Source organism: Sinohyriopsis cumingii, chromosome 6 (assembly GCF_028554795.1).
Source record: "Sinohyriopsis cumingii isolate HCF-2022 chromosome 6, ASM2855479v2, whole genome shotgun sequence".
Lineage (NCBI taxonomy): Eukaryota > Metazoa > Mollusca > Bivalvia > Unionida > Unionidae > Sinohyriopsis > Sinohyriopsis cumingii.
The window spans coordinates 10853557-10872175 of NC_142966.1; the positions used below are offsets into that span (position 1 = coordinate 10853557).

The 18619-nt window shown below is 30.7% G+C and overlaps 1 protein-coding gene across 2 annotated transcripts in view; it reads left to right on the top strand.

Moving 5' to 3' along the window:
• The window catches only part of LOC149796367 (cilia- and flagella-associated protein 337-like), a 175110-nt gene that overhangs the window by 47925 nt on the left and 108566 nt on the right, over window positions 1-18619 (top strand). For both annotated transcript variants that reach the window (XM_089961042.1, XM_089961043.1), the window contains exons 3-5: window positions 9995-10135; window positions 15694-15927; window positions 17556-17615. In XM_089961042.1, coding sequence (XP_089817168.1) covers window positions 9995-10135; window positions 15694-15927; window positions 17556-17615 — 435 coding nt within the window. The remainder of the gene's footprint in view (window positions 1-9994; window positions 10136-15693; window positions 15928-17555; window positions 17616-18619) is intronic.

Below are 18619 nucleotides of genomic sequence, written 5' to 3' on the forward strand. Positions count from 1 at the left end.
CCAAAACCTATATTGACCAAGGGGCATTAAAATCTTCAATTTAGTCTATTAACATTGGGATCTGATATACCATAGTTGTCTGAATAAATACCCTAATTGGAATAAATACCATTGTTCCCAAATTAAAAAAAAAAAATGAAGCATAGATGTCAGGCATTTCATTTGATTAATTATATATTTAGAAATCTTGTTTATCTATGCTCAATTCTCTTTTTAAAAACCCCCACTTAAACTGTGTGGCAGAAGATATCACTGTACTGATCCTTAGGTGATTTGATTAGGTTAGGTAGTTTGATTAGGTTAGGTGGTTTGATTAGGTTAGGTACAGTACAAATTCATTTGCCTAATTATAATTAGAAACAGTACAGTATGACTTTATTTGTCTAATTGTGATAGATCTTTGAAGTTTACTTCCTGAAAGATATTTCTAAAACACAAAGAAAGAGAGTCAATTTATAATGTGTGAAATTTTGCAAAAGACGTCATTTTATATCATGTAAAATGTTTGAAACGCAACGAGGGAGAATTGTCTTATATTGTGTGAATTTTTGTGAAACAAAAAGAGGGAGAATTTTATTTGTTTTAAAACTGATAAACAGGACTTTATATAACAAAAATAAATACAAATACCACTGAGCTTTATTGAATCCTTTGTAATGACCATTGTTGATGAGGGTCGGCAGGCAAAGTTCAGATTAATCAGAAACTAGATGGGAAACAATGAAGGAGTATAGCCACTAGTTTCCTTACGTAATCTAATTTAAATTGAGATCTGTATATAATAATCCATAGTTTGCTTACTGTAATCAATTTTGTAGACAAGCTTTAATAATCCAATGTGTCTGAGATCTTGATTTTAATCTTCATGTAGCATCTTGTGTTATATTCCAAATATTTACTAAATTACATGTCACTTTGTGCCATGATTGTAGTTGACTAAATTACATGTCACCTTGTGCCATGATTGTAGTTGACTAAATTACATGTCACTTTGTGCCATGATTGTAGTTGACTAAATTACATGTCACTTTGTGCCATGATTGTAGTTTCAAAGTCACGCAAATCCTCATTAATCATTTCTTCTTTAAATTGTGTGGGGATTGGACACACACATACACAGTTCAGAGGTTCATGTTGTTTCTTATTGATTGTTGAAACCTGCAGTCAGGAACATCTTGCATTCATCAAGCTTGGCCAGTCAATTTATTTTGTTGGTTAATTGAGGCTAATTATCTTCTGTTGGTAAATAAATTTCTTCTTTTTATAATTGACATATATATATATATATATATATATATATATATATATTGTATTTGCCCACTGTCTGATCAGTACAAATATTACAACTGATCACTGTTACCTTAACATCTCAACACATCTCAACAAATATAAATGTGAACATTTTATGATGTGTATTTTGTTGCTAAATTAAATTATTTTGTTAATAATGAATGTAATATATTAAGAAGAACTACGACTTAATAAAGACGTACATGTACAATAAGTGAGGGTATTTTTTCCATTTTAAACCAAATTGAATTTTGAACTTAAAAACTGGTCCTCCTGCACAGACCTTGCTGTGAGAGACCATCTGACCCATTTTTCAGAGACTGCTTTTTGTTGTCAAAAGGGGTGGTCTCTCAAGACAGTCTTTTCTGTATAATGCAAAAACAGTGCTTGATAAATCAGAATGTTATTTATATATATATATATATATATATATATATATATATATATATATATATATATATATATATATATATATTATTGTTTTCAATATGTATGTTATGCTTAATACTTTTATTCTTGTAAGTGTTACCAATGTTTATTGCATATTGATTATGAAAAAACCTAGAAACTTGACCAAGAATATTTCATATTACAGGTTGTGTTTAATTTAATGGTTCTATTTGAGTGATTGTTCTCACAGGGATAAAGTACTATTTCAAATATGCATGGCACATGAACATATGCTGATGTGATGGCATTGTTATGTTGAATAAATGTGTCATCATATGACAGGGACTGTAATTATGATGGACTGTTCATATGACAGGGACTGTGCTTATGGCAGGGACTGTTCTCATGATGTGACTGCTTATGACAGGACTGTCCTTTTGATTGACTATTCTTGTGATGGGGACTGTTCTTATGATGGGACTGCTTATGACAGTACTGTGCTTATGACAGGGACTGCTTCCGATTGACTGTTCTTGTAACAGGGACTGTGCTTATGACAGAGACTTTTATGACAGGGTCACTGCTTATTACAGGGCTTGTGCTTATGAGAGACTTTGCTTATGACAGGGTTACTGCTTATGACAGGGTCTGTGCTTATGATGGACTGTTCTTATGACAAGGACTGTGCTTTTGAGTTAAGCAATGTGTTGATGACTGTGGACTTGATTTCCTTAGAATTAAACTGTTTTGTTTCATTTGAACTCATTTCAAGTTTAATTTTTAGACAATTTGAGTAAAATATAAAAATTCACTGCTTATCTGCAAATCCGAAAAGGCATTGAGTTTACAGAATCAGGTGCATTATAAATAACTGTAGCATTAATTATAATGATATAAATTTTGTAAATAACTGTAGCATTAATTATAATGATATAAATTTTGTAAATAACTATAGCATTAATTATAATGATATAAATTTTGTAAATAATTATTGCATTAATTATAATTATATAAATTTTGTAAATAACTGTAGCATTAATTATAGCAATATAAATTTTGTAAATAACTAAAATTAATTATAATGATATAAATTTTGTAAATAACTGTAGCATTAATTATAGCGATATAAATTTTGTAAATGACTATAGCATTAATTATAATGATATAAATTTTGTAAATAACTGTTGCATTAATTATAGCGATATAACTTTTGTAAATAACTATAGCATTAATTATAATGATATACATTTTGTAAATAACTGTAGTATTAATTATGAGATAAATTTTGTAAATAACTGTAGCATTAATTATAATGATTTAAATTTTGTAAATAACTGTAGCATTAACTATAGCGATATAAATTTTGTAAATAACTATAGCATTAATTATAATAATATAAATTTTGTAAATAACTGTAGCATTAATTATAATAATATAAATTTTGTAAATAACTGTAGCATTAATTATAATGATATAAATTTTGTAAATAACTAGCATTAATTATAATGATATATATTTTGTAAATAACTGTAGCATTAATTATAGCGATATAAATTTTATAAATAACTGTAGCATTAATTATAACAATATAAATTTTATAAATAACTGTAGCATTAATTATAATGATATAAATTTTTGTAAATAACTGTAGCATTAATTATAACAATATAAATTTTATAAATAACTGTAGCATTAATTATAATGATATAAATTTTTGTAAATAACTGTAGCATTAATTATAACAATATAAATTTTATAAATAACTGTAGAATTAATTATAATGATATAAATTTTGTAAATAACTATAGCATTAATTATAATTATATAAATTTTATGTGAATTAGAGTTGTTAGTGTTAAGTAACAGAATTGTTTTGTATACATGGGAAAATATTCATTTGTCACATAATGTAAGGGATTAAAAAGCTGTACCTTTATAGCAGCCATTATTAATTCCACAACATGATTTGAGACATCATTTGGGCTGTATAAAAAGCTGTACATTTAAAGCTGCCATTATTAATGCCACAACATGATTTGAGACATCATTTGGGCTTTATAAAAAGCTGTACATTTAAAATATATTTTCATTTTACATTTTACATATTTCACTATACTTACATTATACATTTTTCATTGTTCATACATTATACATTTTTCATTGTACATACCTTATGCATATTTAATTGTACATACATTATATATATTTCATTGTACATACATTATGCATATTTCATTGTACAAACATTATATATATTTCATTGTACATACATTATACATTTTTCATTGTACATATATTATACATTTTTCATTGTACATGCATTATACATTTTTCATTTTACATACATTATATATATACATTTCATTATAAATATGTTATACATATTTCATTATACGTATGTTATATACATTACATTATACATATGCTATATACTTTTCATTATACATATGTTATACATATTTCTACAGGTGAATGGAGAAATTATAGAACAGAAGTTGGTATGGTGCAACAGGATTCTGTCACAATAAAATAAGTTCTGTTACACTTCCAAGGCTCATTCCAGATTTAATATTTTATATATTTCCAAAACAATTTCTTAAGCATGAATTCTGAAAAACATGGCATTTTGGACACTTTTTGAAGAAAAAAATTATTTCTAGTTTAAGCTGTGTACACCAGCTTACACAACTATATTTAGTAATGATGAGAATTTTTATTGTGTAACAGAACTTAGGGAATTACTTGAAGTTCTTTAATCATGTATTAAATTTATTTATACTGAGAGTACATGACAAAAATATTTTAGTAAAATATCAAACAATGGTTATTTTTTAATTTTTTTTTTAATTTTGCTCAAACAGGTATGCTTTGATTTTATAATATAAACTGTGTTTTTAATGCTTATGTCTGTTATTTCTCTTCAGTCATTTATACTGCAAACATTTACAATTTTGAAAGTTTGAAGTCAGACATTCTGTCATTTTATAAAATGTTTCAATGTTCATATGAAGAAAAACATAGTTGGATTTTTCTCAGATGATCAATGGAAATGGCTACCAAGGTTTTGCATCACTTTGACATGGTCTTTTCAAGATATTATACATATACAGTTATTCAGTATACATGTACAGTTATTGATAATACAGTATACATTATACATATACAGTTATTGATAATACAGTATACATTATACATATACAGTTATTGATAATGCATTATACATGTACAGTTATTGATAATACAGTATACATTATACATATACAGTTATTGATAATGCATTATACATATACAGTTATTGATAATACAGTATACATTATACATAAACAGTTATTGATAATACAGTATACATTATACATATACAGTTATTCAGTATACATGTACAGTTATTGATAATACAGTATACATTATACATATACAGTTATTGATAATACAGTATACATTATACATGTACAGTTATTGATAATGCATTATACATTATACATATACAGTTATTGATAATGCATTATACATGTACAGTTATTGATAATACAGTATACATTATACATATACAGTTATTGATAATGCATTATACATATACAGTTATTTATAATACAGTATACATTATACATATACAGTTATTGATAATACAGTATACATTATACATGTACAGTTATTGATAATACAGTATACATTATACATATACAGTTATTGATAATACAGTATACATTATACATATACAGTTATTGATAATACAGTATACATTATAAATATACAGTTATTGATAATGCATTATACATTATACATATACAGTTATTGATAATGCATTATACATTATACATATACAGTTATTGATAATGCATTATACATGTACAGTTATTGATAATACAGTATACATTATACATATACAGTTATTGATAATGCATTATACATATACAGTTATTTATAATACAGTATACATTATACATATACAGTTATTGATAATACAGTATACATTATACATAAACAGTTATTGATAATACAGTATACATTATACATATACAGTTATTGATAATACAGTATACATTATACATATACAGTTATTGATAATACAATATACATTATACATATACAGTTATTGATAATACAGTATACATTATACATATACAGTTATTGATAATACAGTATACATTATACATAAACAGTTATTGATAATACAGTATACATTATACATATACAGTTATTGATAATACAGTATACATTATACATATACAGTTATTGATAATACAGTATACATTATACATATACAGATATTGATAATACAGTATACATTATACATATACAGTTATTGATAATACAATATACATTATAAATATACAGTTATTGATAATACAATATACATTATACATATACAGTTATTGATAATACAGTATACATTATACATATACAGTTATTCAGTATACATGTACAGTTATTGATAATACAGTATACATTATACATATACAGTTATTGATAATGCATTATACAAGTACATTTGTTGATAATGCAGTATACATGTACAGTTATTGATAATACAGTATACATTATACATATACAGTTATTGATAATACAGTATACATTATACATATACAGTTATTCAGTATACATGTACAGTTATTGATAATACAGTATACATTATACATATACAGTTATTGATAATACAGTATACATTATACATATACAGTTATTGATAATGCGTTATACAAGTACATTTGTTGATAATGCAGTATACATGTACATTTATTGATAAAGCATTATAGATGTACATTTATTGATAATGCAGTATACATATACAGTTATTGATAATGAAATATACATGTACATTTATTGATAATGCATTATACATGTACATTTATTGATAATGCAGTATACATATACAGTTATTGATAATGAAGTATACATGTACATTTATTGATAATGCAGTATACATATACAGTTATTGATAATGAAGTATACATGTACATTTATTGATAATGCAGTATACACATACAGTTATTGATAATACATGTACAGTTATTGATAATGCAGTATACATATACAGTTATTGATAATACAGTATACATATACAGTTATTGATAATACAGTATACATTATACATATACAGTTATTGATAATGCGTTATACAAGTACATTTGTTGATAATGCAGTATACATGTACATTTATTGATAAAGCATTATAGATGTACATTTATTGATAATGCAGTATACATATACAGTTATTGATAATGAAATATACATGTACATTTATTGATAATGCATTATACATGTACATTTATTGATAATGCAGTATACATATACAGTTATTGATAATGAAGTATACATGTACATTTATTGATAATGCAGTATACATATGCAGTTATTGATAATGAAGTATACATGTACATTTATTGATAATGCAGTATACACATACAGTTATTGATAATACATATACATTTATTGATAATGCAGTATACATATACAGTTATTGATAATACAGTATACATATACAGTTATTGATAATGCAGTATACATGTTCAGTTGATAATGTAGTTTCCAGTTGAAGGATTTTGTACATTTATTGTCATGTGACTCAGTATAAATTGAAAAAAAACCAGACAGTATTGTCATTTACTTCTGTTGCATGCTTTTTACAGATTGTCTCATCTAACCTTTCATTTGCATGATGTTTTGATTTTTTGAAACATTAATATTGGAAGCCTGACTGTTTTCTACAAGAAAAGCCATAACAAAGTTGGTTTATTAGAATTGAAAAGCCCCTTTCAGTGCTTAAGTAGTTACAAATAAATTTGCTCTAAATACCATTTGACCATGATGAAGAACATGGTAAGCTATTTTTGAACATAACTTGCAGGGAAATGTTTAAAAAAGTTAAAATTTATATAATATATATTCCTTCAACATTTATAGAAATCAATTTTGTGCAACTAACTTCACCAGTCAGTAAAGATTCAAAAATGAGATAATTTGATCCATTCACAGACTTTAAAAAATCCTACCATTGTTTTGTGTTTTTTTTTAAAAATCCCAGAATGTTTTAACTTTGAGTTTTTCTTGCCATAGGCCAGAAGAACACATGGGATGGTCATTTGCCCATTGGATGGTCATTTATACAGGGGATGGTCATTTGTCCTTCTTTTTCATCCAACATTTATGTTTCTGTTAGCAGAAGATTATCACTACTCCTCCTCAACTATTTGGAGAATTGCCTTAAACACAATTCATCCTATGGTCTTGCTGGTCCTAGATTAATTGGGTGCTGCTTGTACATCCAATATGGCCACCACACCTGCCATCTTGAAAATCTTGTTAAAGTTACTCCTGAATGGATGGTCATATCAACATGGGGTTTTCACTAGAACACTTCTTTTGATGGATAGTTGATACTAATGGAAAATTGTGCTGATCTGACATCCAATATGCCCACCATGGCAGTCATCTTGAAAATGTTATTGTGACTACTCTTGAATGGATAGTCATCTCAACATTGGATTTTCACTTAAAGACTTCTTACAATGTACAGTTAGTCCTAAATGAAAATAGTGCTAATCTGGAGTCCAGTATGGCCACCAGAGTGGTCATCTTTATGTTGTATGGACACCACACTGGTTTTCTGGAAACTTTTGATGTTGATAGTCATCGTACAATACATGGATGATGACATCAACATGAGGTTTTCATCAAAACCATCTTATTATGTCCACTTGGTCCTGAATAAAAATGACACTGATATGATGTCTATTACAGCCACCACAGCAGCAATTTTTTATCGCTACACCTCCTAAATGAAATGTTGCATTGACATGGGGTTTTCACGAAAAGACATATGATGTTGCTTGGTCCTAAATGAAAATGTTGCTACTCTGGGGTCTAATATGGCTGCCACAGTGGCCAGCTTGAAAATCTTGTTATCACTGCTTTTTCTGTATTAATCATCATATCACTATGTGTTTTTCACTAAAAGACCTCTTATAATGGTTTTTTGATCTTGAATTAAGATGGTGCTGATATGATGCCCCAAGAAATGGCCATCTTGAAAATTTTGTTTGAGCTACTCTTTAAGTCATTTTGACACAGGGTTTTCAACGGAAGAGTTTTTATGTTATCTGCTTAAATGTTCTGAATGAAAAGACTAATTCTCAATATGGCCACCATGGTGTCAGTCTGTTATCTCTACTCACAAATGAATCTATATCAAGATGGGGTTTTCACCAGTAGACTTCTTATGGTTTTGCTTGTAAATGGTGCCTGTCTTACATCCAAAATGGCTGCCATGATGGCTGTCATGAACATCTTGCTCTCACTACTCTTCCTGAAGTAATCATCATTATGACTTGTGGCTTCGACCAAAAAGACTTTTATTGATGTCTACTTTGTCCCAAAATGAAAATGATGTCAAACTGACATGCAATGTACACCACAGCAGCTAATTTGAAAATCTTTTTATCGCTGAAGTATATTAGAGATGGTTTCAACACTCAGCAGTTGACATGAAGAAATGGTCTTATCTTGAATTCCTGGATTTTCATTTTGCCCAGTAGAGCATCATTCCCATCAAGGGGCTCTTGTTCTTTTCTTGCATTAATTAATATTTGTCAAAATATTAATTTGCTGAATCTAAAAGTTTGGGACAAAAACTTTTAGTGAGATAATTGGATAATGCGCTTTTAATTGCATGAAATGCATTTGTCATTATTTTGCTGTCAATGAACATAATTTGTACTGACAAAATCAATTTTGTTTTGACTCATGCAGGGTCTGTGTTGTTTGCTGTTTTGATTACTCCTCACAAACTACATAGACCCAGATTTGCTGGAGCATTATGCGATGGCAGATCTATGTCTATGCAGTTTGCTATTGGACCTGGTTTATAAATGAGTATTTATGGTGCAGAGTGCATGAGAATGTCTTTTAGCGGAATGTTGTAATTACTTACATTCATTTATCATGCAAACTGAAACCTACTTCTAAATGAGGTTGTATCTTAGAGAGGCTTTTTACATTCATGCCTTTTCCTCGTCTTGTATTTAAGACATGTATGTTCATTAGACCCAACTTCAATCTCTTTTAAAAGACCTCATGTTGAATGTTGTCAGTCACAGTCAGGTCAGCTGTTTCCATTTATTTCTAAAGCATTTGTTGCAGTCACAACTTGTTTTCTTCAAATATTTCTCAAAGATAAAAGATTCACATCTCTCTGTAAATGTTACCCAGTAAGAAAACAATCAAAAGTAATGATTACAAAATGTGAAAATAGCTACAATGTCATTTTACCAAAAAAATTGAAAATTTATCAGTTCATATTTTCTCATTTTTCTTGCAGATTGAGGAAAGGATTAACATTGATGCACTCGAAACACTAAAAGCAGCATTTGCTGCAGCAGATGAAAACAAATCTGGAAAATTGGACCTAGCGGAATTCAAAGAATTACTGAAGAGCAAATTAAATATCAGTGCAAACAAGGTTAGCATATATCTTAGTTGTGTTGGTTAGCATATGACTTAATTTACTGTATTGTTTATAGATGGATTATCTTTGTTTGAATCTCTAATGAGAATATATAGAATCTAACACAAGCATGTTTCTACGACTTTATTCCAAAAAACGCCAGATTCCCATGGAGAAAGGGAATTCATAAACATGCATATCAAGGTATAGCGATCATGAATATTCATAAATGATGTGTATACATAGCCTATTTCAATATTACTACATACAATGACAGTGTTTTTTTTATTTTATAATTACTTCATTTTATTATTAGCTCACCTTGCAATAAAGCCAAATGAACTTATGGTATGGCCCAATATCCACTGTGTACCATCCATCATGGCCTGGCCATAAGGCTAAGTGAGCTTATGTACGGCCTGTCTTGCATTGTGTGTTCTCATTTTATTCGATACCACTCTGGAGGCCATATTTCTTATCAGGTTTTGATCTGACACGTAAGATCTTGAATGAGATTGATAAGGAGGGGAATCTATACATATTGACAGGGTTTTCTTGAATGAGACTGATAAGGAGTGAGATCTATACGTATTGACAGGGTTATCTTGAATAAGACTGATAAGGAGTGAGATCTATACATATTGACAGGGTTATCTTGAATGAGATTGATAAGGAGTGAGGTCTATGCATATTGACAGGATTATCTTGTATGTGATTGATAAGGAGTGAGAGCTATACATATTGACAGGGTTATCTTGTTTGAGATTGATAAGGAGTGAGATCTATACATATTGACAGGGTTATCTTGAATGTGATTGATAAGGAGTGAGATCTATACGTATTGACAGGGTTATCTTGAATGAGATTGATAAGGAGTGAGATCTATATGTATTGACAGTATTATCTTGTATGAGATTGATAAGGAGTGAGAGCTATACGTATTGACAGGGTTATCTTGAATGAGATTGATAAGGAGTGAGATCTATATGTATTGACAGGGTTATCTTGAATGAGATTGATAAGGAGTGAGATCTATACATATTGACAGGGTTATCTTGTATGAGATTGATAAGGAGTGAGATCTATATGTATTGACAGTATTATGTTGTATTATATTGATAAGGAGTGAGATCTATATGTATTGACAGGGTTATCTTGAATGAGATTAATAAGGAGTGAGATCTATATGTATTGACAGTATTATCTTGTATGAGATTGATAAGGAGTGAGAGCTATACGTATTGACAGGGTTATCTTGAATGAGATTCATAAGGAGTGAGATCTATATGTATTGACAGGGTTATCTTGAATGAGATTGATAAGGAGTGAGATCTATACGTATTGACAGGGTTATCTTGAATGAGATTGATAAGGAGTGAGATCTATATGTATTGACAGTATTATCTTGTATGAGATTGATAAGGAGTGAGAGCTATACGTATTGACAGGGTTATCTTGAATGAGATTGATAAGGAGTGAGATCTATATGTATTGACAGGGTTATCTTGAATGAGATTGATAAGGAGTGAGATCTATACATATTGACATGGTTATCTTGTATGAGATTGATAAGGAGTGTGATCTATAGATATTGACAGGGTTATCTTGAATGTGATTGATAAGGAGTGAGATCTATACGTATTGACAGGGTTATCTTCAATGAGATTGATAAGGAGTGAGATCTATATGTATTGACAGTATTATCTTGAATGAGATTGATAAGGAGTGAGAGATATACATATTGACAGGATTGTCTTGTATGTGATTGATAAGGAGTGAGATCTATACATATTGACAGGGTTATCTTGAATGAGATTGATAAGGAATGAGATCTATGCATATTGACAGGGTTATCTTGTACATGATTGATAAGGAGTGAGAGCTATACATATTGACAGGGTTATCTTGAATGAGATTGATAAGGAGTGAGATCTATACATATTGACAGGGTTATCTTGAATGAGATTGATAAGGAGTGAGATCTATGCATATTGACAGGGTTATCTTGTACGTGATTGATAAGGAGTGAGAGCTATACATATTGACAGGGTTATCTTGAATGTGATTGATAAGGAGTGAGATCTATATGTATTGACAGTATTATCTTGAATGAGATTGATAAGGAGTGAAAGCTATATGTATTGACTGGGTTATCTTGTATGTGATTGATAAGGAGTGAGATCTATACATATTGACAGGGTTGTCTTGAATGAGATTGATAAGGAGTGAGATCTATGCATATTGACAGGGTTATCTTGTATGTGATTGATAAGGAGTGAGAGCTATACATATTGATGGGGTTATCTTGTATGAGATTGATAAGGAGTGAGATCTGTATGTATTGACAGGGTTATCTTGAATGAGATTGATAAGGAGTGAGATCTATGCATATTGACAGGGTTATCTTGTATGTGATTGATAAGGAGTGAGATCTATATGTATTGACAGGGTTATCTTGAATGTGATTGATAAGGAGTGAGATTTATACGTATTGACAGGGTTATCTTGAATGAGATTGATAAGGAGTGAGATCTATATGTATTGACAGTATTATCTTGAATGAGATTGATAAGGAGTGAGAGCTATATGTATTGACAGGGTTATCTTGTATGTGATTGATAAGGAGTGAGATCTATACATATTGACAGGGTTATCTTGAATGAGATTGATAAGGAGTGAGATCTATGCATATTGACAGGGTTATCTTGTATGTGATTGATAAGGAGTGAGAGCTATACATATTGACGGGGTTATCTTGTATGAGATTGATAAGGAGTGAGATCTATATGTATTGACAGGGTAATCTTGTATGAGATTGATAAGGAGTGAGATCTATACATATTGACAGGGTTATCTTGTATGTGATTGATAAGGAGTGAGATCTATACATATTGACAGGGTTATCTTGTATGTGATTGATAAGGAGTGAGATCTATACATATTGACAGGGTTATCTTGAATGAGATTGATAAGGAGTGAGATCTATACATATTGACAGGGTTATCTTGTTTGTGACACTAAGGAGACTATTCCTGAGTTGATTTGCTAAGTTTGTGACAGATTGAGTTCTTATACATTGCAAGAAGTACTGGCACTATGGCAGATTGAGTTCTTATACATTGCAAGAAGTACTGGCACTATGGCAGATTGAGTTCTTACACATTGCAAGAAGTACTGGCACTATGGCAGATTGAGTCCTTACACATTGCAAGAAGTACTGGCACTATGGCAGATTGAGTTCTTACACATTGCAAGAAGTACTGGCACAATGGCAGACTGAGTTCTTATACATTGCAAGAAGTACTGGCACAATGGCAGACTGAGTTCTTATACATTGCAAGAAGTACTGGCACTATGGCAGATTGAGTTCTTACACATTGCAAGAAGTACTGGCACTATGGCAGATTGAGTCCTTACACATTGCAAGAAGTACTGGCACTATGGCAGATGGTCTTATGTTGAAACATACATCATATGCCAGTATGTTGTATTTGGCACCTTGACATCAAAGACAGTTATATTTAAACAGACACCCATAACAGCTTACTGATCCTGCCATGTCTCATGTTAAATGGATCCATGCACAGATAAGCTGGCTGAAGTGTGCAACCTTGATTTAAAACCACTAAGTCATTGGGGGTGGTTTCAGAGATTTTTGCCTTGATTAAATACAGCATATGAAGTACTGAGTTGCCTTACCCAGTGTTTCAGCCAGTACAATGGCATCCATTTTCAAATATCTTTCTTCTCTCTTCACATGAGAGAAGGATACTCTGATAGAAGACATTCAGAATCACTGTAGCATAGCATTTACAACTGATATGTAGACATAATCACTGTGGCATAGCATTTACAACTGATATGTAGACATAATCACTGTGGCATAGCACTTGCAACTGATATGTAGACATAATCACTGTAGCATAGCAATTACAACTGATATGTAGACATAATCACTGTGGCATAGCATTTACAACTGATATGTAGACATAATCACTGTGGCATAGCATTTACAACTGATATGTGGACATAATCACTGTGGCATAGCATTTACAACTGATATGTAGACATAATCACTGTAGTGTAGCATTTACAACTGATATGTAGACAAAATCACTGTGGCATAGCACTTACAACTGATATGTAGACATAATGACTGTGGCATAGCATTTACAATTGATATGTAGACAAAATCACTGTGGCATAGCACTTAAAATTGATATGTAGACATAATGTCTGTGGCATAGCATTTACAATTGATATGTAGACATAATGACTGTGGCATAGCATTTACAATTGATATGTAGACATAATCACTGTGGCATAGCATTTGCAACTGATATGTAGGCATTATCACAGTTGCATGGCATTCACAACTGTAAGGTAAACATAATCACTGTAGCATAGCATTTACAACCCATATATGAACAGAATCATTATGGCATAGCATTTACAACTGAGATTTGGAGAGAATAACTGTGACATAGCATTTAAAATTGATATTTAAACAAGCCAGGCTATTAAAGGTTTCCTAGATGAATTCGGGAATTTACAGAGTACAGTGCTTGTTATAACATAAGACTGGATGATCAGCCTATAGGAATTACTATTGCTGATGAAATTATGTTGCTTGTTTGGAGTAGAATGTAATCAAGTTAGAATAGTAGTTAGTGATAATTGCAGTAATAATTAATAATAATAATATAATAATAATGATAATAATAATAATAATAATAATAATAATAATAATAATAATAATAATAAAGACTTTTTTTAATTAGGGCAAGTCAGTTAGTTACAAAACAGAGTGCAATCAGTTACTCACCAAAAAGTTCTGTTAAATATTTTTCAGAGCTAAATAGTTGACAGCAAATTCAGTAAATCAGTCTGATCTTGTCAAATTCTTTCTGGCAGTGCTATATTCAATATGAAAATCATTCACACTTGAAGATTTAACTGAAAAATCTTACTAAACAGTCCTCTTAGGTCGAGATGTTTATGTCACTTAAGTTGGAATAGGCATCACTGACAGCCACTCACATCTTTGTTTACACAGTTACTAATTTTGTAAACATTTACAAGCAGTAAACTTAACTGTTTACACTAGTTATGTGCAGAATCCAAACTGGTAACATACAGACAGATTTCAGATAGACAGATGGATAAATGGACAGATAGACAGATTTCAGATAGACAGATGGATAAATTAACAGATAGACAGATGGATAAATGGACAGATAGACAGATTTCAGATAGACAGATGGATAAATGGACAGATAGACAGATGGACAGATAGGTAGGTCGACAGATAGACAGGTCGACAGATGGACAGATAGACAGGTCAACAGATAGACAGATGGACAAATGGACAGATAGACAGATGGACAGATATACAGGTGGACAAATGGACAACATAGCCTAATCAGGAGTGAATGTCCCTCACATGGAATAGAAGAGCATTAGAATAGAAAGGAGCCACTTTCCAAATTTTGACACCTTAGGGATATTGTTGGAGTTAATAGTAACATTTTATTTCATTTTTGTACTGTGTCACTGCTTTTTTGTCTTTCCAGGAGAGCCAGATAGATGCATTATTTATGAAGATTGACTGGTCCTCTGAAGGTTTTATCTCATGGGATGAATTTTGTACGTACATGCAGCTGGAGTATGCAGAAAAAGAGGACTCATATCTTCGAGCCAAAGATGTCGACTTTCATCTGCCAGCTAAGATTGAGGGAATACCTCACAGAGATCCAGTCCTTAGGATTACAGACACCCCAGATGGGGCATTTGTTGGGTGTAGTCAGGTGATAAGATACACTATTAATGATAAATGTATGGTTTTATGTTTCCATGGTTTTGTGTTTCCATGGTTTTTTGTTTGTGATCACTAACAGCATTCATGAAACAGTCAGAGCGTCCTTTTTGATGCCAATAGAGCTTCTTTTTTTAGAAGGCATTTGTGTTTTTCACATTGTAGCAAAAAAAAAGGATATATTTTATTCCATCTGCCTAATCATGTGTTAATTCATGTACTTGTTGTCACGTCGGACTAAATAACATTAAGACCATATTAGATAGTTTGATGAAATTGGTACAAGTGCTTCTTAATGCTGGATGGCGTATGGTGTACCAGACCATATTAGACAGTTTGATGAAATTGGTACAAGTACTTCTTAATGCTGGAGGGTGTATGGTGTACCAAACCATATTAGACAATTTGATGAAATTGGTATAAGTACTTTTTAATGCTGGAGGGTGTATGGTGTACCAGACCATATTAGACAATTTGATGAAATTGGTACAAGTACTTGTTAATGCTGGAGGGTGTATGGTGTACCAGACCATATTAGACAATTTGATGAAATTGGTATAAGTACTTTTTAGTGCTGGAGGGTGTATGGTGTACCAGACCATATTAGACAATTTGATGAAATTGGTACAAGTACTTTTTAATGCTGGAGGGTGTATGGTTTAGATATTTGGATTTAAAATTGAAACCATGTATTTTGACATATAAAATTTGCCCACTTTGCTGACTGTTTACAATCCGCCTGAGTCATTGTAGTAGACAGGAGTTCATTAAACTAACTTTTTCAATAGTGGCAAAAAAACCCATTTTATTTGGAATTACATGTATATGTAAATGGTAGAGAGAAAATATCTTTATATACTACCCTGGCAAAGTAAATATGAGAAATCATGGATAAATCTGTCCTGAATTTTATCATTTTTCTGGATATTGCTTTCCATCTCTGTAGCAACAGTCACTTAATGCCTGTATAGCTTCAAGGTTGGGAAAATCTGGAAATCCTGACTAATTTTCTGCCTAACAAGGTTACAATAAATAACATATGTACTGAGTCTGCCTGGTTGTATGTATGCAGACTAGGAGACTCTTTATGAACTTGTACAAGTCTGCAAGCAGATTGTTGTATAGACAAACATTTATAACATTAGTTTTTTTTTTTAATGGAACAGATCACTTAATTGCTTGCCATATATTCAGGTGATAGAAATTTCATCCAGTCAATCGATACATTTTATTCAGCATGATAGAAATTTCATCCAGTCAATCGATACATTTTATTCAGCATGATAGAAATTTCATCCAGTCAATCGATACATTTTATTCAGCATGATATAAATTTCATCCAGTCAATCGATACATTTTATCAGTCCAGCATGATAGAAATTTCATCCAGTCAATCGATACATTTTATTCAGCATGATAGAAATTTCATCCAGTCAATCGATACATTTTATTCAGCATGATAGAAATTTCATCCAGTCAATCAATACATTTTATCAGTCCAGCATGATAGAAATTTCATTCAGTCAATCGATACATTTTATTCAGCATGATAGAAATTTCATCCAGTCAATCAATACATTTTATCAGTCCAGCATGATATCCGTCATTTTTCCATTTTAGGATGGGTCAGTATCCTTTTGGTCATCACAGCTGGAACTCAAGAAAACAAAGTCAGTCATTGTAAGTTTATTTTTTTCGCAGATCATATACTACCTTTGTACCATCATACATATTAAGAACCAATTCTTCTGTTTCATTTTGTTCTGTATATACAGGTAAACATCATTATAACACAACGGCCAGGCTTCATACAATATGATATATGTAAGATGGAGTTTATAACATGATGGCCAGGATTCATGAAATGTGGCATAAGCAAGATTAGTTTTATAACATGATGGCCAGGGTTCATGAAATGTGGCATAAGCAAGATTAGTTTTATAACATGATGGCCAGGGTTCATGAAATGTGGTATAAGCAAGATTAGTTTTATAACATGATGGCCAGGGTTCATGAAATGTGGTTTAAGTGGGATTAGTTTTATAACATGATGGCTAGGGTTCATGAAATGTGGTATAAGCAAGATTAGTTTTATAACATGATGGCCAGGGTTCATGAAATGTGGTTTAAGCAGGATTAGTTTTATAACATGATGGCCAGGGTTCATGAAATGTGGTATAAGCAAGATTAGTTTTATTACATGATGGCCAGGGTTCATGAAATGTGGTATAAACAAGATTAGTTTTATTACATGATGGCCAGAGTTCATGAAATGTGGCATAAACAAGATTAGTTCTATAACATAATGGCTAGGCTTCATGAAATGTGGAATAAGCTAGATTAGTTTTACAACATAATAATTATAACCAAAAATAAAATATCATAATTGGTAGGAAGATTGGGTGGCAGTGGTGGACAGACTTATGGTGTATAATGTATTATGCTGTGTATAATATATTATGCTGTGTATAACGTATTATGCAGTGTATAATGTATTATGCTGTGTATAATGTATTATGCTGTGTATAATGTATTATGGTGTGTATAATGTATTATGCTGTGTATAATGTATTATGATGTGTATAATGTATTATGCTGTGTATAATGTATTATGCTATGTATAATGTATTATGGTGTGTATAATGTATTATGCTGTGTATAATGTATTACGGTGTGTATAACAT